The 26,795-nt window shown below is 56.6% G+C and overlaps 8 protein-coding genes across 8 annotated transcripts; 5 read left to right on the top strand and 3 right to left on the bottom strand.

The window, feature by feature from the left end:
- Positions 1 to 909: 909 nt before the first annotated feature.
- Positions 910 to 4,300, top strand: BJ171DRAFT_418314 (uncharacterized protein; the record flags this gene model as incomplete). The annotated part of the gene is made up of 15 exons (XM_053107337.1): positions 910 to 1,123; positions 1,493 to 1,514; positions 1,618 to 1,700; positions 1,878 to 2,151; positions 2,300 to 2,367; positions 2,569 to 2,613; positions 2,696 to 2,739; positions 2,976 to 3,072; positions 3,173 to 3,227; positions 3,306 to 3,333; positions 3,425 to 3,446; positions 3,574 to 3,597; positions 3,710 to 3,791; positions 3,910 to 4,025; positions 4,218 to 4,300. The coding sequence occupies 15 exons, from the start codon at positions 910 to 912 to the stop codon at positions 4,298 to 4,300; spliced, it is 1,257 nt and encodes a 418-aa protein (XP_052971955.1).
- Positions 4,301 to 4,359: 59 nt separating this feature from the next.
- BJ171DRAFT_10025 (terpenoid cyclases/protein prenyltransferase alpha-alpha toroid) lies at positions 4,360 to 6,899 on the bottom strand. The gene is made up of 9 exons (XM_053105382.1): positions 6,601 to 6,899; positions 6,224 to 6,370; positions 6,004 to 6,087; positions 5,708 to 5,794; positions 5,488 to 5,617; positions 5,226 to 5,370; positions 5,038 to 5,073; positions 4,742 to 4,953; positions 4,360 to 4,620 (listed from the first exon to the last, which is right to left on the bottom strand). The coding sequence occupies exons 1-9, from the start codon at positions 6,858 to 6,860 to the stop codon at positions 4,528 to 4,530; spliced, it is 1,194 nt and encodes a 397-aa protein (XP_052971954.1). The 5' UTR covers positions 6,861 to 6,899; the 3' UTR covers positions 4,360 to 4,527.
- Positions 6,900 to 7,101: 202 nt separating this feature from the next.
- Positions 7,102 to 10,487, top strand: BJ171DRAFT_485434 (WD40-repeat-containing domain protein). The gene is made up of 13 exons (XM_053109105.1): positions 7,102 to 7,158; positions 7,382 to 7,463; positions 7,663 to 7,728; positions 7,918 to 8,066; positions 8,331 to 8,406; positions 8,500 to 8,652; positions 8,798 to 8,872; positions 9,010 to 9,088; positions 9,190 to 9,257; positions 9,347 to 9,473; positions 9,659 to 9,871; positions 10,016 to 10,126; positions 10,237 to 10,487. Exons 1-13 carry the CDS (start codon positions 7,146 to 7,148, stop codon positions 10,291 to 10,293), a joined length of 1,269 nt encoding a protein of 422 aa, XP_052971953.1. The 5' UTR covers positions 7,102 to 7,145; the 3' UTR covers positions 10,294 to 10,487.
- A 595-nt stretch (positions 10,488 to 11,082) lies between these two features.
- BJ171DRAFT_609331 (uncharacterized protein) lies at positions 11,083 to 15,422 on the bottom strand (the record flags this gene model as incomplete). Its single annotated transcript, XM_053115255.1, has 12 exons — positions 11,083 to 11,191; positions 11,281 to 11,498; positions 11,685 to 11,826; positions 11,991 to 12,227; positions 12,306 to 12,587; positions 12,700 to 12,904; positions 13,132 to 13,725; positions 13,856 to 14,032; positions 14,138 to 14,199; positions 14,308 to 14,519; positions 14,688 to 14,842; positions 14,972 to 15,422. The coding sequence occupies 12 exons, from the start codon at positions 15,420 to 15,422 to the stop codon at positions 11,083 to 11,085; spliced, it is 2,844 nt and encodes a 947-aa protein (XP_052971952.1).
- Positions 15,423 to 16,250: 828 nt separating this feature from the next.
- Positions 16,251 to 17,717, top strand: BJ171DRAFT_576677 (N-terminal domain of NEFA-interacting nuclear protein NIP30-domain-containing protein; the record flags this gene model as incomplete). Its single annotated transcript, XM_053113767.1, has 6 exons — positions 16,251 to 16,392; positions 16,559 to 16,606; positions 16,805 to 16,828; positions 16,930 to 16,953; positions 17,109 to 17,135; positions 17,251 to 17,717. 6 exons carry the CDS (start codon positions 16,251 to 16,253, stop codon positions 17,715 to 17,717), a joined length of 732 nt encoding a protein of 243 aa, XP_052971951.1.
- Positions 17,718 to 17,988: 271 nt separating this feature from the next.
- BJ171DRAFT_418336 (LMP7-like protein) lies at positions 17,989 to 19,595 on the bottom strand (the record flags this gene model as incomplete). Its single annotated transcript, XM_053107340.1, has 6 exons — positions 17,989 to 18,182; positions 18,303 to 18,507; positions 18,657 to 18,786; positions 18,887 to 18,998; positions 19,170 to 19,314; positions 19,470 to 19,595. 6 exons carry the CDS (start codon positions 19,593 to 19,595, stop codon positions 17,989 to 17,991), a joined length of 912 nt encoding a protein of 303 aa, XP_052971950.1.
- Positions 19,596 to 19,884: 289 nt separating this feature from the next.
- On the top strand, positions 19,885 to 21,570 carry BJ171DRAFT_485423 (nucleophile aminohydrolase). The gene is made up of 5 exons (XM_053109104.1): positions 19,885 to 20,127; positions 20,336 to 20,443; positions 20,547 to 20,628; positions 20,880 to 21,009; positions 21,157 to 21,570. Exons 1-5 carry the CDS (start codon positions 20,045 to 20,047, stop codon positions 21,447 to 21,449), a joined length of 696 nt encoding a protein of 231 aa, XP_052971949.1. The 5' UTR covers positions 19,885 to 20,044; the 3' UTR covers positions 21,450 to 21,570.
- A 1,055-nt stretch (positions 21,571 to 22,625) lies between these two features.
- BJ171DRAFT_9919 (carbamoyl-phosphate synthase) lies at positions 22,626 to 26,578 on the top strand. Its single transcript, XM_053116036.1, has 2 exons — positions 22,626 to 23,415; positions 23,536 to 26,578. Exons 1-2 carry the CDS (start codon positions 22,725 to 22,727, stop codon positions 26,538 to 26,540), a joined length of 3,696 nt encoding a protein of 1,231 aa, XP_052971948.1. The 5' UTR covers positions 22,626 to 22,724; the 3' UTR covers positions 26,541 to 26,578.
- The last annotated feature ends 217 nt before the right edge of the window (positions 26,579 to 26,795 follow it).

The raw sequence follows: 26,795 nt of genomic DNA, 5'->3' as shown, positions 1-26,795 counted from the left end.
GCTGGTTGGCTGGGGTGTTGGATGGCGCTGCCTTGCAATGACACCAACTCCTGCTGCTGATGCGCTAGGGAGGGGAGCCAAAACCAGTGGCGACCAACATCGGGGCGGCAGGAAATGAGCAAGCCCAACTCGACTGGACTAAAGTGACAGCAGATGGGGACATGTCTGGCTCCGATCGAGCCGATTGAGCACGACCACGACGGCAGGAAGGCACCGCGGGGTTGGTGACGTGGACGATGCAGGGGGTGGTGCATCGAGACGCCTGGACGGAAAGACGTCGTTTGGAGAGCCACCGACCTGGGTTCGTGCGGAGGAGCGGAAGAGATAGACTGCTTGTGGAATTCTCAGGGTGTCGCCGGCGATGGGTGGCGACAAGCAAGATGGACGGCGCCTGGACGGATGCCTGGAGGGGGACCGATGATGGCAAACCGATGGCGGCAGGCCGATGCGGCGACGGCCAAAGACGGCGAAGGGACAAGCGAGTGTGTGTGTGTGTGGACAGCCGGCTCGATCCGGTGGATGGATCCGGCGAGTGGATCCAGGGCAAAAGTACTTTCCTTGTGCGCCCGTTGCACCGGGTCGCACACGGGCGCTGTGCTCCACCTGCGTCGGCTCTGGCCACGTTCGTCTCCATCGCCATCTCCAGCACACGCCCGTCGGCTTTGGCCCTGCTCTCTGCTTCTGGACGGCGTCTTCGCGCTGACTCTGCGGCATTGTCTCATCTCCCGGCTCTCTCAGCCCTCGGCCGGCCGATCATCTCACACAGCCAACGCAGTCAAGTCCTCCCTCGCCCTCGGTTCTTCGCTTCCTGCTCCTGCCATGGCATCCCGTCAAGCCGCAAAGGGCGGCTTCATCCGGCTGCCCATCACCGACGAAGTCTCATCGCCTCCGCCTCCATCGCCGCCCAAGATGGCTCCCGGCCACCCCACGCATCCCACCCAGCGAGTTCCCAGAAGAACCACAAAGCTTTCACAGAAGCTCACCGTCTTCCCCCTGGCTGCCGATGACCGCACTGACGATGAATTCCAGGAAGACGAGCTGGACGATCAGTTGCCGCACGTCTCGTCCAAAGTCAGGAAGGAGCAATGGCTCAGCAAGCTGGAGAAGCAGTGGCTCCCCAGAGGTACGAGCCCGCCGTCAAGGCCATCGATCTGGCCAGAAGGGCAGCTTTGAGACGATATCGTGGCGCTCCTGCTCACGATTCCAGCGAGCCATCGATCATCGACTCGTGTTGGTTCTATTCCTGGCTCGCATCAAGGTCCTGGTGCCTGGGCCACCTTCGCCTGCTTATCTGTCAGGAACGTCCTTAGTGTATCCTTGATGGGAGTATCGAGTCGTGTCGCAGTCGAACCGTCGCAATTCCTCACCCGTCGCTTCTCCATCGCCGATTCTTGCCGCTTGGTCTTGCCGCTTGGTCTTGCCGCTTGGTCTTGCCGCCATCGACTCGTGCGCCCATTTCGTTACGAATGATCCTCCACGGACGATCTTCCAGTAACGGCATATTGCACTGCCAAGTAGGTTCTCCACCACGACCGAGTATCAGCCAGCAATGCGTCCTCCCATCCATCACTCTCGCTGACACTGCCTTTGCTCGATACCATTCCGCGGCACGCGCAGCTCATACAATATGGATCGGCTCTACGAGCTGCTTCTAAAATGCAAACACCAGAACGGCACGGCTCCAAAGCGTTTCGACGAAGGTAGGCATATCGCACTTGAAACACGGATTGGGCGCCCACGCACCGATGTCGCTGATGCATCGGCAAGTCCATACTGATGTGCACGCCAGTCGCATTGCGAATGCGTCATTGATGATTGATTCGGTTCGCTCTCTTGTACTTGCGCACTCGCTCTCCATCCACGACTTCATTGCACAGTCATATATACACCGTACTACTTCCAGCGGCCGACGGATGAGCCCCTCATTGACCTTGAGCATGACCACGAATCCAACGACTTGGATATTGACCACACTGTCGGCATCCACGGGCCTGTCTCCGATCCTGTCGAGAGCTTGGGTGGATTCTTCGAGCATAATCTGGACGTCAATGGCCGAGCCATTCCTCAGACGCTCCCGCGAAGCAAGCTCGCCAAACGAATCGCGCCTGTTGGCGAGTGCTTTTTCTTCGACTATGGAGTTGTTGTATTCTGGTATGGTTGGCTGTTCTGCTCGAGTCACCCTGGTCCAGTTCCTCTGCTCTAGCCGCTCTGGATTGGTTGCGCTGTTCGTTCGCTCGGGCTCGCCTGCATTCTCACGCACGTCGCACCATTTGGCTCTCGGCATCGGCTCGGGCTTCAGGGGATTGACCGAGAAGGAAGAAAAGCGACTGCTCCAAGAGCTATCGCCATTCGAGGAAGACAAGCTGGGTAAGCACCCTTTGGTCGGATAGAACATCGCGCCGATATGTGGCGTATCCTCTTCAAGGCCGATCCGAGTCGGCACTTCATTCGGCGTTGCTTGGTCGAGTACGGGTGACTCTCGGCACTTTTATAAGCGGCTATCGGTTTCGACAACATGGCCTGGTTGTATCTGTCAGCTGATCTATTTTTGTTTGCATGCATTGCCAGTCGATCAGGAGGTCGAGACTGAAGAGTTCCACTTCCATTACAACCGTAAGCTGCGTTTCCGTTTCGTTCACATCCTCGCGATCACAATCGACGCGACACTGACGACATGGTTGTATTGATTTCGAAGCCTCGCATCTGCCTCGGATCTACAATGACATCATCACCTTGAGGGTAGGCTGGTCCCATTGTTCAAATCCACTGACGCCGTCGTGCTTGCGCAACTCTTCATGCCACGATCTTGTTGTTGCTGATCGACTCTGGTTTGCCTCTCTTCCAATCGCTACCAACTCTTCCCAAATGGCTCAATCGCGACTGAACCACTAACCTAATATATCATTTGGCACGCGTCGATTCGATTCGATTCGATTCTTTGACCATGGCCTCATTATGGTCGCGGACACAACCAGTCCCCGTCGACCATGGTCAAGCTCACAATCTCCCACGCGATCGCACAGAGTGCCAAAATGGCTCTGTTTGAGGAGCTGATCGAAAATACAATCGAAGGTCAGCCACATTATCTGATGGTGACACATTGCTGCGATCAATGTGGACGAGGAACTTATGACTTGGTCGAGAGTCTTATCTTCCCCAATTTTGTCCGCAGGCACCAAGATGATCCCGCAAATCATGGCCGAGACAGGCAAGATTCACATGTCGAGGTAGGCGCTCGGCCACTTCGCCAGCCACACCACGACTTCATCGCCCTAACGCTCTACCACGTATTTGTCATTCAACAGGAAAGCTATCAATCAAAAGATCGGACAGGTAGAGTTCGCTCTGAACCATCTCGACTGATGCTGTCATCAACGGCAATCCTCACCATCCCGCCTCACATGCATGTATGTTATCAACAAAGCTCTTTGTCATGAGAATCAACGGTAAGTCACCTCGAGGATACAAACAGCATCCCGGCCACGGCCGCCCCGCATCTCAACACAGTGATGGTGCGGTCTCGGAACCTCGCTGATTCGGTGCCTTGTCTCTTCTGTGTTTTTCCCGCTCCAGTCAACTTGGTCTCCAATGTTCTTGGTAGGTGCCCAAGTTTGCCCGGACGTCCTGTGGCTCTGATTTAGATTTCTTGCCGCTGCTTCGTAGCGAGAACCCTCGGAGCTCAACAAGCAACTGGCCATCACTTTTACAGACACGCCCGAGATCTTCTGGTCCGAGCCGGCGCTCGAGCCCCTCTACATTGCCATTCGCGGCTATCTCGAGATCTCCCAGAGGTATGCTTTTCGATTGAGATGTCATGCGCTCGCGGCCCTTGAACGGCGTCGACGTTGCGCGCCGGGAAGGCGTAAGTGCGTCTGACAGCACTATTGATTTCGCTCATTCCTCTCGCAGAGTCGATCTTCTCAACCAGCGCGTCGCTGTGATCTCTGATCTTCTGGATATGCTGAAGGAGCACCTCAACAGCTTCCACGGCGAACAGCTCGAGTGGATTGTGATCACGCTGATTGGTGAGAACAAAAGTGCAGCGAGGTCATCGAGCCATGGAAAACCGGCGTCTGGACCCTCCAACTCAGCGCATGCGGGTCGGCTGCTCGGCTTGCATGGTGTCATTCGTGCCTCAAGCTCCATGGTTCAGTTTCTAACCCTCTCTGATCTGCTCGATCCATCGGCTTGACCTGTCTGGCGGGATCCTGGTCCAGCCTTCGAGATCATCATCGGCTTGGTCACCATCAGCTTCGACTTGACTTCGTATCTCCAGAACCGCGACGGCGACCTATATTAATGACAAGCTCACCCATTCTACCGATCCAAGCGCACCGGTACACCGCCCAGCGTATCCGATCGTGCTCTACCCGCCCTCAGAAGTGTGCTTGTCTGGCGGAGAGACTGCGACCGCAGTGCGAAGCCATGGTTGTGGAAATACATTTGTCGTGTTACTCCGTCCGCTTTTTGATAGTGCATGGTGAAACGGTCAATCCTGGAATCGACCGTGCTTTCGCGGATTGAGGGCTAGTTCATCGTCGGGATGGGCGCGTCTTTGAAGTAATCAATGGCTTTGGCCACATTCTCCAGAAGAACGCCATAGACAGGATGGGTGGGTTCCTAGAAGAGCATTGTGTCAAACAAGCATATACAACGCCATCGCTGCCATAAGGAAGCTTCTTGGTAGCTCTCGGGGTGGATCCTACTCTCTGCCAGCAAGGACAAGCAGACACGAACGAACCAGCAAGTTGGACCGGTCGCCGACGACGCAGACCGCTGTTTCGTGGACTTCAAAGTCGTTCAACTCGGTATTCCAGCGGTAATGATGCTGTGCGGCGCTAAGGCCGTTTAGGCAGTAGCATGTGTGGTAGTAGTCGGGTCCTTTCTCAGGTTTGTCTCGGAGACCGCCACTCTCGTCCTGACAGCAAATCAGAATATACTCTTGGAGGCGCTCTGATCGAATTGAGGTGGGGGGGGGGAGGCAAATCGGTCAGCGTGTACGACTGATTTACATTCCAGCAAAAGCTCGACGGCTACCTCGACTGAACAACGAAACGATCTTGTTTTTGTCATCTGGACGAGATGCGCCACATAAAAGGAATGAGTGGTGTCATCAGCTCGCAGCCGCGGAGCATCGGGTCGACACGGCGTTGAAACAGATGTGATCAATAATGACACCGGTATCGCTCGCATGAAGATGCGTGCAATGGAGAAGCAGTGCCAACCTTGACTGAGATGCTTCCGCTGGTGGATCACCTCCAGGAGCGGAAAGACAGCCCCCTGCCACGTCGAATAGCAGCCATCGACGAGTTTGTTCGTGCGACCAGAGAATCCGCCCTCGATGTCCATCTGGCGGAAGGTTATCCATCGCTATAGTGGGTCGATGCAGATTGTGTGAGTCGATGTCTGTGCCACCATCGCCGGCTTGATGCGGAGGGAACAGTGATGGCATTTCCTGACTGTTTTTTTTTTTTTGGCATTGCTTACCATCAGGCGCTCAATATCCAGCAGATGCGATTTGTTGAGGATCTCGAGAGCTGCCGTACCACAAAATGTGTAACCGCCATGGGCTTCGAGCCCTGGCAAGGAGCTGATCCCGCCTTCATATGACTGACACCTGTTTGCGGCATTGTTAGGGTTCAGTGGTTTGCAGCCATCGATGCTCTCAAACGATTCCAAAGCGATAGGGATGGCTGCTGATCCTCACTTGGCGACAAATTCTCCAACATTCTCAGCTAATTCAGGCGTAAGGAGGTTGAGCAGTTTGGCGCACGCAACGGCACAGTAACTTCCACTGAAGTGCCAACAGCACACGCATTAGCATTATTGGAGCCATTTGGGTTCGGTTCGATTCACATTAGCATTCCGCGCATGGATCAGTCGCAGAGAGCAAGGAAGGAGCGAGAGGAGAGGCAGGAAAGGGGATAACGAACAGAGGCGCCTGACAGCTTCGATCGTATTATGGCCTGGCGGACAACAGCACACCGGCACCGATGGACATACCGAACGTCGATCTCGCCCTCGGTGTGCATTCTGAACGAGCCATCGCTGCACTTGAGGCTCAGCATCCACCGATAGAGCGTGCTCCTGTCAATATCATTGTCGTCGACGAGCCACGGAGGGTCAATAAACGGAGGCTGGTGTATTCCTTTGGCTCACTGACGGCTCGCACCAAACGCCCGCAGCGCAATACCCAGCGCCCGTCAGTCCAGCTCACTCGAACCTGTTGACGACTTCATACGCCTCCTTGGTGCCGATAGTCACGAGTGCGTTTACAGCGGCATAGGTGCTTGCCAGATGCGACATTTGTCCGGGCCCGCCGCCAAAACCACCGGTTTCATTCTGGCACCGCGACAGGGTATCGATGACACTGGAATCGGGGAGATCGCAAAAAGACACAGATGATCGAGATACCGTGGCGCCATTGGTCCATGTACGTATATAGATGAGGGCTTGTGAGAAAAGACGCACGGCACTGCCGGTCATCAACGAACAGGCGCCGAGAAGCAAGCCTGCCTAAGCCAAGTCTAGTCGATTGCCCGCCCGGGCCGATCAAGCACCAGTGCAGCAACGATGTGCTCGATGAGCATATGCGCATACCGCTCTGCAAGTTCAGGGGTGATTTTGAGTCCGAGGAGGGCTTGAGAGTGGACGACCCAATAGACCAGCCAGCTTTTGGAGGCATCGAGTGTGATGTACCCGCGGCTGAGGCCTCGCAGCCCCTTGGCCAGATAACTGGCATGAAGAGGCCGGCCCAGCAGGACAGTCGAGACGTCGGCGCAGCTGTTGAGCAGAGCCAGCACGGACTCTTCCGTTGCTCTCTGGCTCTCGACCGTCGGTGTGATTATGGCAGTGTTCATCGAGGGAGAGGGTGTTGGTTTGCCTGGGATCAGACCTGGGACGACAGCAAAGAGACTTGGGCTTTTGCACGACAACAAGCCAGGGCCGCATGCAGCCACAGTCCGGCCGTGTGGCAGTGCCCATATGTCCAAAAAAGGGCACTGGCGGCGAGAGCATCCCGAGAGCACCCCGAGAGCATGTCGAGAGCATGTCGAGAGCATGCCGAGAGCATCCAAGTTTTCCCCGGTCGCGAGCCGCTCCTGTCCTCGATCTGCCTTTTGCCTCCCCAGTCCAGCAAAGCCAGGATGGCGGCCCAAGGTAGGGCATCGCCCCAGAGCAGGCCAGTCTGCCCCACGCCCATGTTGTTACCGAGGAGACCCGGGTCCGAGTGCGATCGATCGGTCTGGATGAGCAGATGATGATCCGGGGCGATCTGGTACCTTGTCCGGTTGCTGCGAGTTGGCGACTATCCGCTCGATCACCGCTCATCTCTCGTGCTAATCGGCCCACCTTTACCCTGGGCTGCTGTGACGCCGTCCAGATAATGAAAGGAGTATCCTCGAGGAAAAGGTCGTCAACGAAGAATACAAGATCTGGAAAAAGAACAGCCCTTTTATCTATGAGTACGATCGCGAGTCCTGGTTGTGACGCTGCCGATAATGTCCCGAGCCGACAATGTCCCGAGCCGACAATGTCCCGAGCCGACAGTGTCCCGAGCCGACAGTGTCCCAAGCCGCAGAACAGGTCGTTTCGGCAACTGCTGTCCATCTTTGCTCGATCATGGCCTCGCCTTGACCATCTATCTTTGGCCACGCCCCTCAGTCTCGTGGTCACCCATGCCCTCGACTGGCCGACGTTGACCGTCCAGTGGTTTCCCGATGTCGAAAAGTACGTTGGTGCTGATCTGCGTCGGCTGCGCAAGCTCGGCTGCCGCATTCGTCTCTGCGTCTGCTGTGAATCCGCACACATGTGCACATGCACATTCGCACGGCCTTGGAGAGCGCCCTCGGCCTACTCGCTCGCCTCAACCCGACCCTCGTAAGCTGATTCACCATCGCTTGCTTCGTATGGCAATAGCCCCATCGATAAGGACTACTCGGTCCATCGCATGTTGATCGGGACGCACACATCTGAGGGCGAGCGGAACTACCTTCAGATCGCCAAGGTCCACCTCCCCAACGACAATGTCGAGATCGACTCGAAGAAATACGATAGCGAGCGTGGAGGTGAGCCTTACAGCCAAGCCATAGTGCCGGAGCTGGTCTCTGATCTGGACTTTGAGCTCCTGGCACAAAGTTCCAGCACGGGCTTGGCTCTCGGGGATGCAGTTTGTTGCCTCACTTCCCCCCCCTGCCGATCGTTGGTCTCGCTGCGCTTGTGCTTCCTGGCCCGTCGCTGGTCAATTACATGGCGGAGGCCGGATCTCGTTCGTTCAATTGACAATCCTCCGGCGTTCCCGCTTACCTACTCGCTCGCATGCTACTTTCAAGAGCTCGGTGGATACGGGCACACCGACTGCCGCTTCAATGTCGTTCAGCGCATCAACCACGACACCGAGGTCAACAGGTTCGAAAGCGTTCCTCAGATAGCCTCGATCCTCCAAGCGGATAATACCGCGGGTACCTGATCATTTATCCGGCCGTAATCGCATACTTTCAGGGCCCGATACATGCCCCAGAATCCCGACATCATTGCCTCGCGACCATCGCACGGTGCCGTCTACATCTTCGATCGCACCAAGCACACCCTGAACCCCAGCTCCGACGGCACTTGCAACCCAGATATCAAGTTGCTCAAGCACGCCAAGGAAGGGTATGCCGCAGTGTGCAAAGCGATCGTGCATCATCTGTACCGACTGCGATCCGGCTCGATCTTGATGAGCGACCTCCCCGCTTGTCGAATCGTTCCCAGCTTGGGCTCATTCACGAACCCCTGCGCGATTTCTCAATGCCCCTAGATATGGAACTTCGTGGCATCCACTCAAGGAAGGCCATCTTTTGACGGCTTCCGAAGATACCACCGTCTGTCTTTGGTGAGTCCTTGGAGGGATGGCAGATCTGATGTCTGCCAGAACACCCAGCACCAACTTCAACAAGCAAATCGGATCGATTGTGCATGGACAACGCTCAGACACGCGGTACTCACTCGACAATATCAACTCTGCTGCAGGGATATCAAAGCTTACACCAAAGAGCACCGCACTATGGAGCCCCTTTGCGTTTATACCGGCCACACTGCGTGGGTTGAGGTAATACTAGCTGGCCTGCTGTCTTACGTTGGGCTGATCTCTGTCGCTTAGCAAGATCTCGATCACTCACCGGTGCCTGCTTGTACCATTCATACGCTCAGGATGTTGCTTGGCACGCTACCCACGAAACTATTTTTGCGTCCGTTGGCGATGACAAAAAGCTGCTCATGTAAGCGCAAAGTAGAATGATGGGATCGATGGAAGAATCTCGTGATCAGAAAGCGGGGCTGATATTCACATTCACCCGCCCCAAACCAGTTGGGATACACGAAGTCCTTCCAGAGACAAGGCTTATGCGAGTGTCGAAGCTCACGGCGCCGAGATCAATTGCGTTGCCTTTAATCCGTCTAACGAAAGCATCCTTGCTACCGGCTCGGCAGACAAGGTACGAGCGAACAGCACGGGGGTGTACGACCGCTTCCACAGTGCTACATATCACGCCGACTGAGCATACGGGAGTAGCTATTCAGACCAGAGGCCGTCCAAATCTTGCTTATAACACTCATGCTATCATTCGGAGGACTCCAAGTTCATCACTGACAGCGTTTCTTTGCCATGCTGCGTCCGCAGACTGTAGCACTATGGGATATGCGCAACTTCAAGCTCCGATTGCATTCGTTCGAGAATCACCAGGATGAAATTCTGCAACTGGGCTGGTCGCCTCACAACGAGACGATCCTGGCTAGCTGCAGCAGCGATCGTCGGCTCAACGTGTGGGATCTCAGTCGTATCGGAGAAGAGCAGACCCCAGAAGATGCCGAAGACGGGCCTCCGGAACTGCTAGTAAGGAATGATCAGCCGAAGCAGCGAGACGTCCCCCGATTATACTCCAGCCGGTGCACTGAGGATGCACCCGTTAGGCACAGATTGCGGTCCCGTTCTCCGCTGACCGTATTACTCGTGGGTGGTGCTGGTGGTATTTCATAGTTTGTCCATGGCGGCCACACCAACAAGATCTCGGACTTTAGCTGGAACCTGAACGATCCCTGGACCATTTGCAGTGTCGCTGAGGACAATATCTGTCAAGTCTGGCAGCCGGTATGTGCCGTTTTGATCTCGTAGTTGTGCAATCGCTACCGCACCGTCGCTGTGGTATATAGAAGCGTCTACCGGCGTCCTCATTCGCGTGCTACAACTTGGCGATGTAGGCCAGCAACATCTACAATCTCGAGGAATCGGTTGAAGTTCCTTCGTACATCGACTAGCGACCTGCATGGTAGCTGCGGTGACGCATTCTGCCCTGGCGCCATGGTCAAGCTCGATCCGCCGCGCGATAGAGCCCAGTCCCCTCGATTCTCCAGCGCAAACAAAGTGAAACAGAGACTTGTTTTATAGCCGATCCAATAAACATGCTGGATAAACAGCCGTGCTTCAGCCTGACCCGGCGACGGCGATTCAAGCGACTCGATCTCCAGGTGTGCTCACAGCGAAGGGAAGCCAAGTGACTCGAGAAGGCCGAGTATCTTGATATCGATACACCATGGAGCAGTCCAGAGAGTCGGGTGAATGCACCACACAGAGAGATTGCCAACCAGAACGGAAAACAATCGCATGGCTTGCCCACTGGAGCTTATGGATGTTCGGCAGGATTGTGCTCCGATGCCGGAAAGTGACTGTCCCGTTTCTTTCTGGATTGACTGTATAACCGATATTCCGCTTTTGCGGATGTAAAACACCCGCATTCCTCCCACGCTCCTCAATATCTATTCCGAATGTAAAGCAGGAGTGCGCCTCGAATACCGTGGTCCGAGGCTTCCCTGGCATTTCCACCAGCCTCCTCGCCACCGGGAAACGACGACATGGATGGGTCCGCCAGGGTGTGTCCCTGCTGCAGGGATCGATGGGAACGGCGATGGTGGTGACGGGTCTGTGGCTGCTCACTGCGAGCCTGTGGCTGTTCACTGCGAGTCTGTGACTGTTCATCGACAGATCACCGGATCCATGCAATGTATTCTGAGACAAACGGGGCAGGTTGTCTCATCCTGTCTGGGCTGCTAATCAACTGCAACTGCAGTCGAGTACAGTCTTATCATGTTGTCCATCGAAACTGTCACAAGGAGTGACGAGGGTGTCCGATCTTCCAGTCCGCTCGAGGTCGGGATCCTGGCATCGCCCCAGAGACAGGGACGGAGAGATCAAAAGTCAGGTTAATCCGGTAATGCCTCTATACCATTCCAAAACGCAATCCTTACCATTTACAAGCCGTGACCTTGAACAACTGCTCGATCGCTGGAGCTTTCAGAACCTGAAGTCGCTCGGATTTTCCAGAGTCGAGTTTCCATCCTAGTACGCCGATCGACAAGTCCGAGTGCAGGGTTGCTTCAGCTGGCTGACTAGAAACCGATCGTGTGTCGGCGGTACCGCTGTAAATCATGGACCCACACGGCGAAAATTGGCCCTCGATGCGAGTCTGATGAAATGTGGCACATTGGCGGTTATTGTGACGAAAATCAAACCGACTGTTCCGAATGCTGTCCTGAATGCTGTCCCGAGTGCAGGGAGCCCAACTCCCTGGTTGCAAACGCGATAGCATTGCGATCCCAGGCGTCGAGCCGTCCAGCCATTGCTTCCCACGAGCCGGCTGATTGCGACTGACCTCGGATCCGATTTCGCGTGCCGAATATGTTTTGAGCAGGATGCCCGTCGCAGTGTGGAACAGCTTGAGCTGGTTTCCGCACGACAGGAGGGCGAAATCAGGATACTCCGGGTGCAGTGCAAGGGAAGTGATGGGTGTTTTGCTGAGAGTTGGATTGATGGGTGGGAACGGTAGCATGAACAACTCTTGAGCTGTCGATCGACATTTGCGATGCCCCGATTCCTCGCTGCGGTGGGCGACTCGCTCCAGACAGATGGCGACCGTATTGGGCCGTGAAGTGAGAAGCAGTGCATTCCCAGCACCTACCTGAGTTTGATTTCGCCGATGCTGATTTGCCGGAGCATTCCAAGCGACCGAAGACAGTAGATCCGAATGCTGTAAGGGAGCGACGCCACAAGGATCTGCGAAGATTCGCTCTCGCTCGAGTCAGAGATGGCAAAGGACGTAAACGGCTCGTTGGCATGTAAGCTCCCCAATATTTTCTTTTCGCGGCGATGGGTGTCAAAGATCTTGAGTGTCTGGTCGCTTGAACACGAAATTGCCCTGTAATGCAATATTCCATCGTCAGCCGGCGGCGGTCATTTCTGATAATACACATGACACTCTGCTCCCAATACCTACTGATGCGACAGCCGCGGAACCCACGATATTTTGTTGATGATACGTGTGTGCATTTTGCGCCAGTGGAGGAGGCATGTTCGGCGGCGCCAATCCCAGAGCTTGATATCAAACTCAAGATCCGCGCTGAGCAGCAGAGAGCACTCAGTCGGATGAAAGGCAAGAGCCACAATCTGCTTCGAGGCCAAGTTGTCCAACTGAGTTTCGAGCCGCTGCTGAGTGAGGTTCCATATTGTGATGCGGCGGTCGCTTCGATCGTCGGTCCCGGCCGTGCACACCATGATGCTGTTTGCAAGTGAGAGACAAAGGCTTGGATAAGCCCAGCCACACCTGGGTCGCAAGTGGTCTTGGGAACACACAAAGCCAAGAATGCCAGCGAGCCTGCGTCTCTGCTTACTCGTTGGTTTCGGTTTGAATGCAACAGTCCATCACCTTGACACACGACAAAGTTTTCCCGCACTCTGCTTCGAAGACAAACTGAGTGCCAAGGGGTCGTTCGGATGACGGAGGCATCATTTTTCGTAACTTGGCGTCGCTTATGGCGACTGGGCTTTGCTCGGCCTCATCCAACTCATGTCGCGATATGTTGCTTCCAGCACTCGCTTGATGAGAGTCGGATCCATCAATTTGTCGATTGGTAAACGCAGTCATTGGTCGGTTCATCCAGTCATCGATTGAGCGATCCAAAGAAAGCATGCGATTGAATCCGCCCCAAAAAGTCAGCATCGGATAACGATAGATCGGCAGCTCAAAAGTCAGGTGGCGTCGGTGCCTCATTTGCGCCAGACCCGTATGATCTCCATCCAGGCTTACTGGCATTCTTGCATACCAGCACGACGTGGGTAGCTCCGCTCTGGGAGATTCAGCAGCTTTGATGGTGTTTTTGGCGGTGGCGGCGGGGACTGTGTGTCGAGGACGTGCTCCAGTTCTCGCCTTCCCTGTCGGCTCTTGGGCTTGCGCATTTGAATCTGCGGTTGGGTTTCTGCTGCAGCAGCAATCTCATATGGCTGTGCAGCCTCGTCGTCGGCGCCGTATGTCGTGGGGACTGCCGATGTGGAAAACCGCACGGCATCCGGTCCAACTTGCTTGTTGCCGGCTGGGATATCGGCGAGCTTCTTGATGGACTCGCCGAGACGTTGGAGCTTACAGACGTTTGAAAAGTACAGACCCAGGTCAACTATATCGGTTTCGTATCCTTCCGTAAGCGCCGTGTCTGGCTCAGGGAAGAAGGTCTGAATAGCCCGGGTATACAGCGGCGCGGCACGAGGGCCGGGGGCTGACGAGGCATTTGCAGATGGAGAGGCAGCAGCAGCCCAGAAAGAGCGCAGCTCCTGCTCCCACTGCCAGTTCAGGTACAAGTTGGCCGGATCGATGGTAATGCCATCGACTTTGTGGGCCAGATAGTCCTTGAGCTGTTGGTGGTCTTGTCGCAGCCATGCCAGTATAGTGCGGATTACACGGGGGGAACGATGTGTGAGCGATGGATGCGGATTGATCCCAGCGCCACCAACTGAACATCCAACCCAATGAATCACTTGGCAAGTACCCCTCACCTTCCGCAAACCACTTGCCCCGACTGCCCCCTTCGGCGAGCTCACGGTTGATGTGAGGCAGAATCATGTTATGAAGCACATCCTGGAGAGCGGCAGCAGGATCGTTGAGCTCCGACCGAATCTCGAGCAAACGGACGAAGAGATACTTGCTGATGATATACTTGAGGTCGTCCAAGGCTACCGAGGTACGGAAAGTTATCGGGTCAGCCATAGTATGCTCAACGAAAGCACTCCGACCGCACTGGTTGCCAACGGGCCACTATCGGTGGGCGGATCGCTAACCTGCAACCATTTTGAGATGGGCTTGTGGCTCCAGAATCACTCCTACATATGCTGCAGTCTCGCTGGTGGCGATTGTTTGGCGGCAGTAAGTCGGCAAGGTTAGTGGAGACCAATGGAAGAACAGAAAGCGGAGAACATCGAGCCCAGTTTCAACACCATAGCAAACGTACTTGATCAAGGTCAGAGCCTCCTCAAAGTGCTTCTGGTCCATCAGAGCCTTCAGTCTCCGACAGCGGTGTGAAAATAGCGGGGCATAGTTCAAGCGAGTCTCCTCAAGAAGCGACCTGGCATTTGAAGTCAGTCCCTTCTTGGCCAGGTAGGCGACAATGGCAAGATATATCCTCTCCTCGGACACTTTCGGATCTAAATCAGGCTCGGATCTCTGTGGGCACATGGTCGTGAGTGTGGATCACCGGCTGTTCGACGAGGGATGCGGTATGTGGCTCTCCAAGCTCTAACAAGAACTACCCTGGACTCTGATCATAGAAATCATCTCAAGACACAAGAAGTGCTTTGGACACAGTCCGCATCGACTTGCGCAACCACCTACATCGATGTCGAGCAGATTCGCGGCAATGCTCTTGTATCTTTGGTTGACTGCGTCGAGTTGCTGGATGCGGCGTTCGAGTTGGCCCAGCCGCTGCGTCTGCTTCAGGTTGCGCGAGCCATCCACCGAGCAGTGCGGGCAGACTGCCCGAGCTTCCGCTGACCCGAAACGAATTCGACTGTGACCAGCAGAAGGAGGGCTTATCTTTGGCAAGTGAACGCCGGCATTGGCCACGGCCCTCTGTAGATCGGCTGGCATGGGGAGCGCAACTCCCGCTTGCCTCGAACCCGAGGCAGACACGGTGATAGGCGTTGATGCCAGCGCTTGGTCTGCGGTGGGGTCAGCGGCAAGAGAAGATGCCGAGCCACCATTCATTGGCGTTGCAGCGTTGGGCATGCTGTTGTCATCAGGTGGCCCTCGTTTCGCGCTGAAACGAATCTTGGCTGTGGGATCACTCGACCCTTGCGACTCGCTCAAAGAATGTGCGGCTGTTCGTCGATTGGACTCGAGAGCGGCCTTCTGGAACACCTCGTCACTTATATCGAAGCCATGCGGCAGAGCATTGGATCGCATCAGATCCTTGACCATCTGAATGTGCTGTTCCTTGGTGTCTGCATCAGCAATGCCCCACCACTTTGCTCTCTTCTTGGAGGCCGAGCCTGGAATTACGGGCGAGTCAGACCGGGGGAGCGGCTCCGCTGATGCAGCTTCCGAGCCGACACTGGCGTTAGGAGGCATCGGTGGTGGGGATTGCGTGGGAACGGGCGTGGTATGGATCTCGAGAGCATCCGGCGCGTGTTTGCCGATGAAGGGATCTCCAGCGACGCAGACTTTCGAGTCCCCGACGGGCACGACCGCAGGCGAAGCCGCCCCAAGTGCATCGCTTGATTCGCACGTATATCCTGATTCTCGAGTGATTCGGGCAAGTGCGATAGGATGTCGGAGATCGACTGCAGTACTGTTGTGCTTCCAGAGACCGATCCCAACAGTACCCACGGCAGATACGCCGGGGTCTTCTGCCGGCCCAGAGCGACTCGGGTAGAGTGGCGGCAGCGTGCCGTTGGGAAGCGAATTGGGGGAGTAGCTTCGGCACGGCGACGGTGGGCGGCGAGCTACCTGTGATGGTGATCCTGCTGGCAAACTCGGCTGGGGCATGGGCGAAAGTCGGATGGGTCGATGAGGAGGCGAGAGGGCCGCAATAGATTCCATTTGTGGATGCATGGGACATGGAAGGACGTCGGACAGATGCGCTAGCGAGACGACGGGACTGGTGCGATGGCGAGACAGCGCAGAGACTCGCATGAGCCAGAACGGTCTCGCTTGGGACGATCATGGGGGGGGGAGAGGAGAGCCAAGTGGCGGGACAAAAGCACCACCCTGGGTCGCCCTTCGGTCGTTCGGGTGTGTCTGCGTCGAGACACTGATCAGCCCGCAGTTCGAGATATAGGTATCTTCCAGCCCCTCTCCGCCTCCATCTCTGCCATCCCGGAACTCATGCTGCTCGATCTGCACTTGCTCGTTCCCATCAGCTCACACTGATGATCGCTTGTCATCCAGGCATCCACCATGAGCTTCAGCACCAGCTCCACCGACAACCTGGTGCAGCAGCAGATCAAGTCCAAATTTGTCTCCAAAGCGATCCTGGATGAGCAACAAACCGAAAAGCCCATCGGTGCATCCGGCGGATTCAACTACGATGAGGACCAAGGTTGGGATCGTTGCCTCTCGGATCGGCCGGTTGCTGGATATATGTGTGGAGAGTCCGGTCGCTTCACTGCTGTCGGCATGCGCTCGAGAGACATGCTATTGCCGACACTGGCCTGTTCCTTGGCCGCATTAGCTAACCAGGGAGCTGATCACAGTGCCTGCACAAGAGGACTCGGCGCCATATGACTCTCGACCGCTCTATGAGCGTCTGCAAGGTATGGTGTTTCGATCGCTCTCAGGCGTGCGGTATGCCAGCTCCGGCTTCGATCGGCCACCCAGCCTCGCGCTGTGATGGTCCTTCGACCTCAATGGCCGGCCGACTCTTGGACCAGGCCACGGCTGCAGCTATTTCAAGGATTGCGGTATACGTTGCCGGTACTGATTGCTCTTTCTATCGGTGTGGCAACTGAAAGAGCGCAAGCAACGTGAGGAGGAAGGTAGGCTGAACAGCGCCGCTCTGCGCTGCCCCGCAAAGAGACGCACTCGCCGTTTTGATACCACACTGAAATATGGAATCCATCGAACGGTGCCCGTGCAGCTTTTGCAGAGAAGATGAAGTTTGGTAAGCAGAGCGCACAGATCCTTCGTCGACCATGGACGAATGGCGCTGGATCGAAATCGCTCCAGAATCGAAGGCGCTTCAGCATACAGCCGTCATTCGTTCAAGCTTGCGGCAGATTAGGAAACGCACTGACATTGGGGGTTCTCTTTGCTCAGGCAATTTGATCAAGAAAATCGATGAAGGTGAATGGATGCAGACCGCAGGTCATGGAGGAGGGGAGGTTCCACCGCATCCAACCTCGGATCCACTTGGCATGGTACTGACTGTTCGGCATCGCTTCTGCGAACGCTCTCCCAGACGAGTTTGAGTTTCTGATGAACCAGCACGAGGAAGAGGCCATGAAGCGGAGCGAAATCCTGTCCATCGAAAGGAAAGAGCTGGAGGAGTTTCGCAAGGCTGTTCTGGATCAACCTACGCCTGCTGCGGCTCCTGTTCTGGCCCTCGGCAAGAGCTCAACTCCAGTGACTCCGGCTGTGAGAGCAAAGGACTTTCAAAAAGGACTGCTTTCGGGCATCCAGGTCAAGAAGCGCAAGTCCCTTCAGTCAGAGGAGCCCGACGGCAGCTCGGCTACGGCACCCAAGAGAGAACGACTGCAAGAGTCTCCGATCCCACCGACCTCGGCGACAGGAGCTCGGCCGATAGCATCCCCCATATCCAAGCCCGGTCGCGCCGAAACGATATCCTCGGCACAGCCAGCATCGGCTGGTCCAAAGCCGGGACTGAGTGCTCTTCTGGGTGCATACGGAGACAGCGACGACGAGTAGATGTCGATGCTATACAGCATCGCGTACGGCACAGAGTGTCCTGGATCAAGTCGTGGATTATGACACCGTCCTTTACGGAATGTATCTCCTCTCGGCATGTCTCCAGCCCACCCAGCACATTCGCTAGTCTGCCACATAGCTTTAGACCAGGCGAGGTCGGGGCTCGGCAGCATACTGCCCAAGTAACGCGAGGGGCGGGCAGGCGGTTATCGTTGATGGTAGCAAGTGAATGGCCGGGAATCGCCAAGCAGGAGCAAGAAGATGGCAGGGATTAGGGTTCTTGGCTAATCACAGCAATCGAGCTCTGTTCTATGCCATCGCCATGGCGTTGTGTGTTGTGTGGGCTCGACGGACACCAGCAGTCAGCGATCGCTTCTGGTTGAGCCTCTGTCCATACCTGGTAATGCAACTCTGTGCAGTCTGTTTGGCTGATGAACTCCCATCCCGTTTCCTTGACATGGTAGACTGCGGCAGAGTGAGGGATCGGGATTGGGGTCAGTTAATAAATCAGTCGCAAGTCGGCGATCGCGACACCAACAACGGGTGCAAACACTTGTGGGAGCTTCGATGAACGTGCCAACTTACCATTGATGCGGCCGCCGGAGTAAGCATCACGGAAGGTGGCGTGGTAGATGGCCCGTCTTCCCAGATCAATGGCCTCCTCGGCTGTCAGATCGGGTCGATATCCGGCATCCAGGACACCATAGGCATAGGTCGAGCCCGATCCAACAGAGAAGAGATTTCCGGCCAGTCGTTGGCCATCGGAGTCGACATAGTAGAGACCAGGGCCCTGACGGAGCGCAGAGTAAAATCGGCAGGGAAATATGTGTGCTCAGCGAGAGTGCTCAACGAGAGTGCTCAGTAAGAGTATCCAGCGGTGATGGCTATCAGTGAATGCAGAGCCATATCTTGGTTGATGCCAATTGTTCTCTCGGGTACCTTCTTATCCCAGCCGGCAATCATCGTTCCCATCGACAGGCCCATTCCTTTGTAACTATAGACCATGTTGGCGAGCAGCTTCGAGGCAGCCGCTACGGAGATTCGCTCCTTGTTTCGGAGCTCGTAAAGTCTGTCGCGAATGTGCATTGGGATGAGTACCCTGGCGACACAGCGAGCGGAGGGCTCTGAGCTGGATTCAATTATCAAAAAAAAAAAACTACCATGCCTACCTTGCACGGCGGCCCAGCTCTCTCTCCCAGTACGAGCAGTCGGCAGCACCGCCAGCCATCGTTCCCAGAAGGTAGGGATTGATTTCAATGACCTTCTTGACCGTTCCAGAGGCTGTGGGGGTGGAGAGAGCGTGATCATAGAGCAGTCCATCTTAGAAATATAGCGCCGAGCTGCTCAAGCATGCAATCATGGGCCGTCCGCCTGCGACAGCTGCTGTTTGCCCGCCGTCACCCCTCAGGCCCGACTGTCGTTTCGGCGAGGATTGGATTTACGTGTACCGACCGATGTACTGGCCGCCAGTTGCTCTCGAGTCAACAGCAACGATGATTCCGCCGTTGAATTTGAAGGCCAGGGTGGTGGTTCCTTTTGCGAGCTTGATAGCGTTCTCCGCGGCGTTGCTTGTCTGGAACTTCAACCACTCGATCGGCTGGTTTGAGAACAGGCGGATGGACACGTCGGTCAGCGGTTCTTCGGCTCATCGGCATTGCTTGCGCAGTGATATTTGCGCCGATCGCAGTGCTCAAGCTCGACACACAGCCCGTTGCCGCACGTCACTCTTGCTGATCCTCATGCTGTCCATACGTTGGAGACGTTGGGGATGTCGAACGACAGGGAGTCGTGCTGGACGATGCCGTCATCCTCGCACGTCTCGAGGTCGTTCTGGAGCGGCTGGCTCCGGTCGTTGGACAGGAAATCGAGCTTGAACATCGGGAAAGTGCTTCGAGGTAGAATAGTCTTTGCGAGGGCGGCCCGGCTGGACGGATCGGAGGCAGCAGAGTCGATGGAGCGGGGGGGTGGTGGTGGTGGTTGGCGAGATGGTCGCTGGCGAGGGCCCATTGCCATCGGGCGCTGGCGGCAGGCCAGAGCCGACCCTGGCGCCAGGCTGCTGCGCACTGCCACACATGAGCCCATGTGACGCCAGGGTGGGCGGCCTGGTTGTCTTGGGCGGCGCTCATCTCCGTCCCGCTGCACAACACCTGTCTCGATCTCGGTAAGCCGATAGTCTGCGGGCGGTGTGGGGCTGCGGCAGCCCGGACGAGGCGTAGGATCGGGCCACTGGGGGCGACAGGCGGTGTTTTGCCGCGCGATATTACGGCCTCTGCTCTAACAGCCGGTGTGCCGATCCGTCCGTCCCGGTGTCCAGGCAAACCAGAACCATGCAAGCGATGGAATACGCAACAAACTGCCCCGTCAAGGCACCAGTGGAGCACCGATTCTCCCCATACACGGATAACGGAGGGTAAATGGCGGCAACGCAAGTCTCCGGCAGATCGACGACCGCGGATTGCAGCGCTTCGGCAGCGGTGCTCCGCTCACCGAGCCAGAGCTTTACGCACCGGCAGTCGGTGGTGCATCAAGCCGCTTGGCGGCCATGTCGGCTTGGTGTCTGTTAGGACCAGGGAGTCGGCTGAGGCTTAGTGATATTCTGACATTGGCTCTTCTTGCAGCACAACTCTCGGCATTGCTGGCGAGGATTTTGTTGTTTTGGCCGGCGACACGAGAAACAGCGAGGGATACTCGATCAACACCCGCTTCTCGCCCAAGGTGCATGCTCTGTACGTATGGAGGGATATCTGGGTGTATTGCACATTCATCTTGTCCGCGCATTTATCGTGTGAGTGCGTGCTGACGGTCCGTTCTTCATCTTCTACCCTGCAGGTCGAATCAAAGTGTCCTGGCCATTGGCGGTATGCAGGCTGATTCGATTGCCCTGCTGAAACGCCTCGGCCAGCAGTTGGAGGTAGGGCCTGGATCAAGTCTCGGTTCTTGAATCAAGTGTCGAGCTGTTGTCCTGTTGTGAGACGGCTGCCTGCCACTTGCCAGCAGTGCTTGCCGCAGGCACTTTGGCATTGCAAGACAGCAGCCAAATGGTTTCGGCGTGTTCGCCGTCGAATACGCAGCGATCGCGACTGGGCAACTTGCTGATGCAGAGCGAGCGCTGCTCGCCTATGCAACTCTACTGAACTGGGATTGTTACATCTGCGTGTCCAGTGGTACCGTCACCAGCACGACAAGTCCATGAGCGTCTCGGCCTTGGCGCAGCTTCTGCAAGTCATCCTCTACGGCAAGCGCTTCTTCCCTTATTACACCTGGAACATTCTGGGCGGTATCGACGCAGAAGGTATGCTTGCGGCACGGACCCGCCTCCGTGTTTCACAGCAGCTCTTGAGCCTGGGTTCAGACGGAAGGGCTGCCCTGATCCGCCATGGTCTGCGTCGCCTGCAGCACGCTAACACGCTGGCTTCGTCGCCCTCTCTGTCGTTTTCAGGCAAAGGCGCCCTGTATGACTACGATCCCGTCGGCAATTATGAGCGAGTAAACTGTGCCTGTGTCGGGTCGGCCTCGGAGCTTATCCAGCCGTTCCTTGACAGTCAGGTTGACTTCAAAAACCAGGTCAATGCCACCAAGCGATTCCTGGCCATTGAGGAAGTTATTCGGCTGGTCAAGGATGCCTTCACATCAGCGACGGAGCGCGATATCCACACGGGTGACTTCCTGCAAATCGTGATTGTGCGAAAGGACGGAATCGAGACCCAGATCCACGATTTGAAGAGGGACTGAGCAAGCGCTCCGATACGAGCGTGCTTGAATACAGCGTTCCAAAATGAAATGGGACACCCCGTTTTGAGCCATGGCAGTGGTTTTTTTCTGGAACCTGAATACACCCACCCGCTCATTGCAATCATGGCCAAGCACAGCACCCTCGATTTCCGCATCGCTGCACTGCGACCGGTGGTCTTCACTCGGAGGCTGCCAAAGTGATCTGTTCTATTTCTTATGGCATAGTTAGACGCATGCCATCGCATACCACGCTGATAAATGGGTTGTGGGCAGGTGTCCCATTTCCCACTGAACAGAGTGTATGAATCCGCGACGCCGAGCCCGCGAAATCTACGGCTCAGAGGGACAGAGTTCGCGGTTGTGCTGTGATCAGGAAGTGCTGCGCCCGGTCGCCTGCGAGCATTGTTCAGGGCATTGCTCCCAGGGCATCGCTCCCAGGGCATCGACCTGCTGTTCGCGTGCCTGGCACATCCCTGGGCATCGCCGTGTCGCTCGATCGCCTGCCACGACTCGCCCTCCCGTCATGTGGGATCACCTCACGGGCGGCATCACCCCATTGGCGGGCGCCCGATGACTCGCCCGATGCTGTGGCGTTGCTGCGTGTGGCTTAGCTGATAGCGGTCGCGTTTTCGCTTTTCGGCCCCATAAATCCGGCTGCCGATCGCCAGCCCGCCGCCCTGCTCCCCGTCCCGATCTGCTCTGCTCCCCTCTGCTGCCGGCGCAACTGCTCTCGCTCTCTCTCCACGACTCCCTCCTGCTGCTTCGTCGACAAGTGCCTCTGGAACCTGTCGATTGCGCACTTTACATGTACCATCACATCAGCGAAAAGGTACGCACCGATCGCCCCGCCGGGCTCGCTCCCAGAACCCGCTGTCCATGCCGCGCTTTCGGGTCGGTCGGGCTTCTGGCCGGATCTGCCCTTGCCGTCCTCCTGGCCACTTCCCCTCGGGGCACCGCCCTCTGCGCACGCCTTGGATCCTCCCGTCTGCCTCATGTATCCTTGCCATCTGCTGTCGATCGATTGCTTTGTCGATACCCTGCGTCTTTCTCTGACCTGGTGCTCATTCGGCCTGCGCTTTCCCGCTCTCCCAGGTTTCCAACGATTACATTTCCGACCAGGTCTACAAGAGCCTTTCTGCCTAAGTCACTCTCTCTGCGAATCGCCTATAACATCGACATTCCCATCAGCCCCCCCCTTGTTCCTGTATCCCGTAATTCCGCGGCCTTCTCCCAGACTTCTTCCTCTCCAACCCCTTTGATCCTCCTGCTCCCCCAATGCTTTACCGCGCCTCGGCTCTCAAGAGCATCGGCTCCCTTTTCCGCCCTGCTCCTCGAACTCTGGTTCTTTCTCGCGGCTATCACGCCTCCCAAACTGCCACGGCTGCCTTCCCTGCAGCCGCTGCTGGCTCGCAGATCCTCCCTGCCAGCCACTTTGAGGGCCCCGAAGCCTTCCGCAAGTATGTCCTCGGAATCTTTACCGGCTCCATAAACGCCCAGGCGCAGCCTTTCCGTCGCAACCATGCGGCTGCAGACACTGTGCTCATGCACTCGTCTCTCAAGTCCGAGCCGGCTGCCAAGCGAGTCTTGATTGTCGGTTCCGGCGGCCTGTCGATTGGCCAAGCCGGAGAGTTTGATTACTCTGGATCCCAAGCGATCAAGGCTCTGAAGGAGGAGGGTGTCCAAACCATCCTCATCAATCCCAACATTGCCACGGTCCAGACCGGCAAGGACTTGGCCGATACCGTCTACTTCCTTCCCGTCAACCCCGAGTACATTGAGTACGTCTTGGAGAAGGAGAAGCCAGACGGCATCCTCCTCACCTTTGGCGGTCAAACGGCCCTCAACTGCGGTGTTGCTCTGGAGCACAACGGCGCCCTCAAGCGACATAACGTCAAGGTTCTCGGCACCCCCATCCGCACCCTTGAGCTCAGCGAGGATCGCGATCTGTTTGCGAAAGCCTTGATGGGTATGTCCGTGTCGCGGGTCTCATATCGCTTCTTGACCGCAGTAGCCCTTCTGTATCGTCGGAGTTGCACACCGCGCTGATGCTGTTTATCTCTCGGTTCTCTTTCGACACCCCGCCCAGAAATCGGCATCCCGGTGGCGCGCTCAACCGCAGTCGAGACCGTCGATGCTGCCCTGGATGCTGCCCAGGAGATTGGGTATCCTGTGATTGTCCGCTCGGCCTTCTCTCTCGGTGGTCTCGGCTCTGGCTTTGCCAACGACGAGCACGAGCTGCGCCAGCTGGCGACCAAGTCTCTGTCGCTGGCACCCCAGATCCTCGTCGAGCGATCGATGAAGGGCTGGAAGGAGGTCGAGTACGAGGTTGTGCGCGATGCCGAAAACAACTGCATCACGGTCTGCAACATGGAGAACTTTGACCCCCTCGGCATCCACACGGGCGATTCCATCGTCGTCGCCCCCAGTCAGACGCTCACCGATGAGGAGTACCACATGCTCCGCACAGCCGCCATCAAGATCATCCGCCACCTCGGCGTGGTGGGCGAGTGCAATGTTCAGTATGCCCTGAACCCCAACAGCCTCGAGTATGCCGTCATCGAGGTGAACGCCCGTTTGTCTCGCAGCAGTGCCCTGGCTTCCAAGGCCACCGGCTATCCGCTGGCCTTTGTTGCGGCAAAGATCGCACTTGGTGCCTCGCTCCCTGATTTGCGCAACAGCGTCACGCGCACCACCACCGCCAACTTTGAGCCGTCCCTCGACTACATTGTCACCAAGATTCCGCGCTGGGATCTCAGCAAGTTCCAGCACGTGGCTCGCGACATTGGCTCGTCGATGAAGTCGGTCGGCGAGGTCATGGCCATTGGCCGCACCTTTGAGGAGAGTCTGCAGAAAGCGATCCGCCAGGTGGATCCCTCTTTCGAAGGCTTCCAGGGCCTGCCCTTTGAGAACTTGGACGAGATGCTGCGCAACCCCACGGACCGGCGTCTCTTTGCCATTGGACACGCCATGATCAACTGCGGCTACACCGTCGACCAGGTGCATGAGCTAACCAAGGTCGATAAGTGGTTCTTGTACAAGCTCGAGAACCTGGTCAATATCCGCAACGAGCTCGGCAAATACCAAGGCCCCGTCCCTGGTCCCGAGACCTTTGCTGTCGGCGCCGAGGGCCCCGAGATTACCGCGCCTGTCCCTACCACAGACTACAAGCATCACACCTCCACCGTCCCAGTGCCTCTGCTCGAGCTCGCCAAGAAGAGTGGCTTCTCGGATAAGCAAATCGCCAAGTACACAGGCTCGACCGAGTTGGCCGTGCGCTCCCTCCGCAAGTCGCACGGCATCATCCCGTACGTCAAGCGCATTGACACGCTTGCTGCTGAGTTCCCGGCTTCCACCAACTACCTTTACACGACCTACAACGCCACCTCGGATGATGTCGAGTTCAATGACAAGGGTATCATGGTCCTGGGTTCGGGCGTCTATCGCATCGGCTCGTCAGTTGAATTTGATTGGTGTGGCGTCAGCTGCATCCGCTCCCTGCGCCAGCTTGGCCATCGCACCGTCATGGTCAACTACAATCCCGAGACGGTCTCGACCGACTTTGATGAGTGCGACCGCCTCTACTTTGAGGAGCTTAGTTTCGAGCGCGTCATGGATATCTATGAGCGCGAGCACTCCTCCGGTGTGGTTGTGAGTGTCGGCGGTCAGCTTCCGCAAAACATTGCCCTCAAGCTCTGGAATAACGGCGTCAAGGTCCTCGGCACCTCTCCCGTCAACGTTGACCGAGCAGAGGATCGCCAAAAGTTTTCGCAGATGCTCGACGCCATTGGTGTTGACCAGCCCGAATGGAAGGAGCTCTCCTCGCTCGACGATGCCGTCGGCTTTGCCGATAAGGTTGGATTCCCGGTGCTCATCCGGCCGTCGTACGTCCTCTCGGGTGCCGCCATGAATGTGGCTCACGACCGCCAAGCCCTGCTGCACTACCTTTCGCTGGCCTCGGACGTGAGCCCAGAGCATCCTGTTGTGATTACAAAGTTCATCCAAGGCGCCCAGGAGCTCGACGTCGATGCCGTGGCCCATGGTGGCAGTCTGCAAGTCTACGCCGTCTCGCAGCATGTCGAGAACGCCGGTGTGCACTCTGGCGATGCCACCCTGGTGCTTCCTCCTACGTACGAGCACGAAAACAAGGACTACAACGGCATCGGCCTCCGAGGAATCACCCCTGAGATCGTGGCGGACTGCAAGGCCATTGCCGAGAAGGTCGCCGCGGCCTTCAAGATCTCAGGCCCGTTCAACATGCAAATTATTCTCCAACGCGACGACGCCACAGGCAAGCACGCCCTCAAGGTCATTGAGTGCAACCTGCGCGCCTCTCGCTCGTTCCCGTTCGTCTCCAAGGTCTTTGACACCAACTTTATCGACATTGCCACCCGCGCCATCGTCAACGACGCCTCGCTCTCGAGTGTCGTCCCTAAACAAGATCTGATGACGGTCGAGCGCAACTACAAGGCCGTCAAGGTCCCTGTGTTTTCATGGACCCGGTTGGCGGGAGCCGACCCCATGCTTGGTGTCGAAATGGCTTCTACCGGCGAGGTGGCTTGCTTTGGCCGCGACGTCAAGGAGGCGCTCTTCACCGGCCTCTTCAGCAACCATAACAACTTCAAGCTCCTGCCGATGAAGGCCGAGAGCGGCGTGCTCATTGGAATCGATGCGCTGACCAACCTCACTGAGCTGTACTATGTCGCCCAAAAGCTCTCTGGAATGGGCTACCGGATCTACACCGACAAAGAATCCACCACGGATCTGCTCAAGACCCAGGACATTGCTAGCGAGCCGTTTGTGGCCGGCCCTGAGAGCGCCTTGGTCAAGGTCTTTGGCGACCGACGAGCGTCAAAGGCCCTGTTTGTGGAGCGCGACATTCAGTTGGTGATCTCGCTGGCCGCCAAGCGACCCGAGCACGTCGATGACATTGATTACCTGGTACGCCGGAGCGCTGTTGACTTTGGCGTCGCCCTCGTCAACGAAACCAAGGGCGCTGTCGTCTTGGTACAGGCTCTGGATGATTATGTCAAGAGCGGCACCAAGACCAAGCCCCAAGGCGTTAAGAGCTGGGACGAATGGATGTCTGCTTGAGCAAGAAAGCACAGCGCTGATTCGTGGGGACTCGCTGGATATCACTATCAATTTTTTCCGGCCCCTCGCGGCTGCTCAGAATTCCCCTGCTCGGCTACCGCGGCTCGCACTGCATTGTGGCTTGTATTGCATTGTGACTTGCCCCCGACTCCCTATGTGCAAATACAAACTCATCCAAACTAAACGAGTCCACCTATGTTTGCGACGAGTTTTGTGCCGGCCGGCCGGCGCATGTATTGATCGGTCCAAGCGACA

Source organism: Polychytrium aggregatum, assembly GCF_025602895.1.
Source record: "Polychytrium aggregatum strain JEL109 chromosome Unknown BJ171scaffold_1, whole genome shotgun sequence".
NCBI classification, from domain to species: domain Eukaryota; kingdom Fungi; phylum Chytridiomycota; class Chytridiomycetes; order Polychytriales; genus Polychytrium; species Polychytrium aggregatum.
The sequence above is the reverse complement of the archived record's forward strand: the minus strand, read 5'-3'. Positions and strand labels throughout refer to the sequence as shown.

Coding starts and splice junctions, on each gene's coding strand:
- BJ171DRAFT_10025 (XM_053105382.1), bottom strand. CDS start 6,860: ATGAACACTGCCATAATCACACCGACGGTCGAGAGCCAGAGAGCAACG. Junction 6,371..6,600: donor ACCCCTGAACTTGCAGAGCG/GTATGCGCATAT, acceptor CCCCGATTCCAG/TGTCATCGATACCCTGTCGC. Junction 5,795..6,003: donor GAGGGCGAGATCGACGTTCG/GTATGTCCATCG, acceptor TTGGCACTTCAG/TGGAAGTTACTGTGCCGTTG.
- BJ171DRAFT_485434 (XM_053109105.1), top strand. Junction 8,873..9,009: donor GATACCACCGTCTGTCTTTG/GTGAGTCCTTGG, acceptor ACTCTGCTGCAG/GGATATCAAAGCTTACACCA. Junction 10,127..10,236: donor TCTGTCAAGTCTGGCAGCCG/GTATGTGCCGTT, acceptor TTGGCGATGTAG/GCCAGCAACATCTACAATCT.
- BJ171DRAFT_485423 (XM_053109104.1), top strand. CDS start 20,045: ATGCAAGCGATGGAATACGCAACAAACTGCCCCGTCAAGGCACCAGTG. Junction 20,128..20,335: donor CCATACACGGATAACGGAGG/GTAAATGGCGGC, acceptor CTCTTCTTGCAG/CACAACTCTCGGCATTGCTG. Junction 21,010..21,156: donor GGGCGGTATCGACGCAGAAG/GTATGCTTGCGG, acceptor TGTCGTTTTCAG/GCAAAGGCGCCCTGTATGAC.
- BJ171DRAFT_9919 (XM_053116036.1), top strand. CDS start 22,725: ATGCTTTACCGCGCCTCGGCTCTCAAGAGCATCGGCTCCCTTTTCCGC. Junction 23,416..23,535: donor GTTTGCGAAAGCCTTGATGG/GTATGTCCGTGT, acceptor CACCCCGCCCAG/AAATCGGCATCCCGGTGGCG.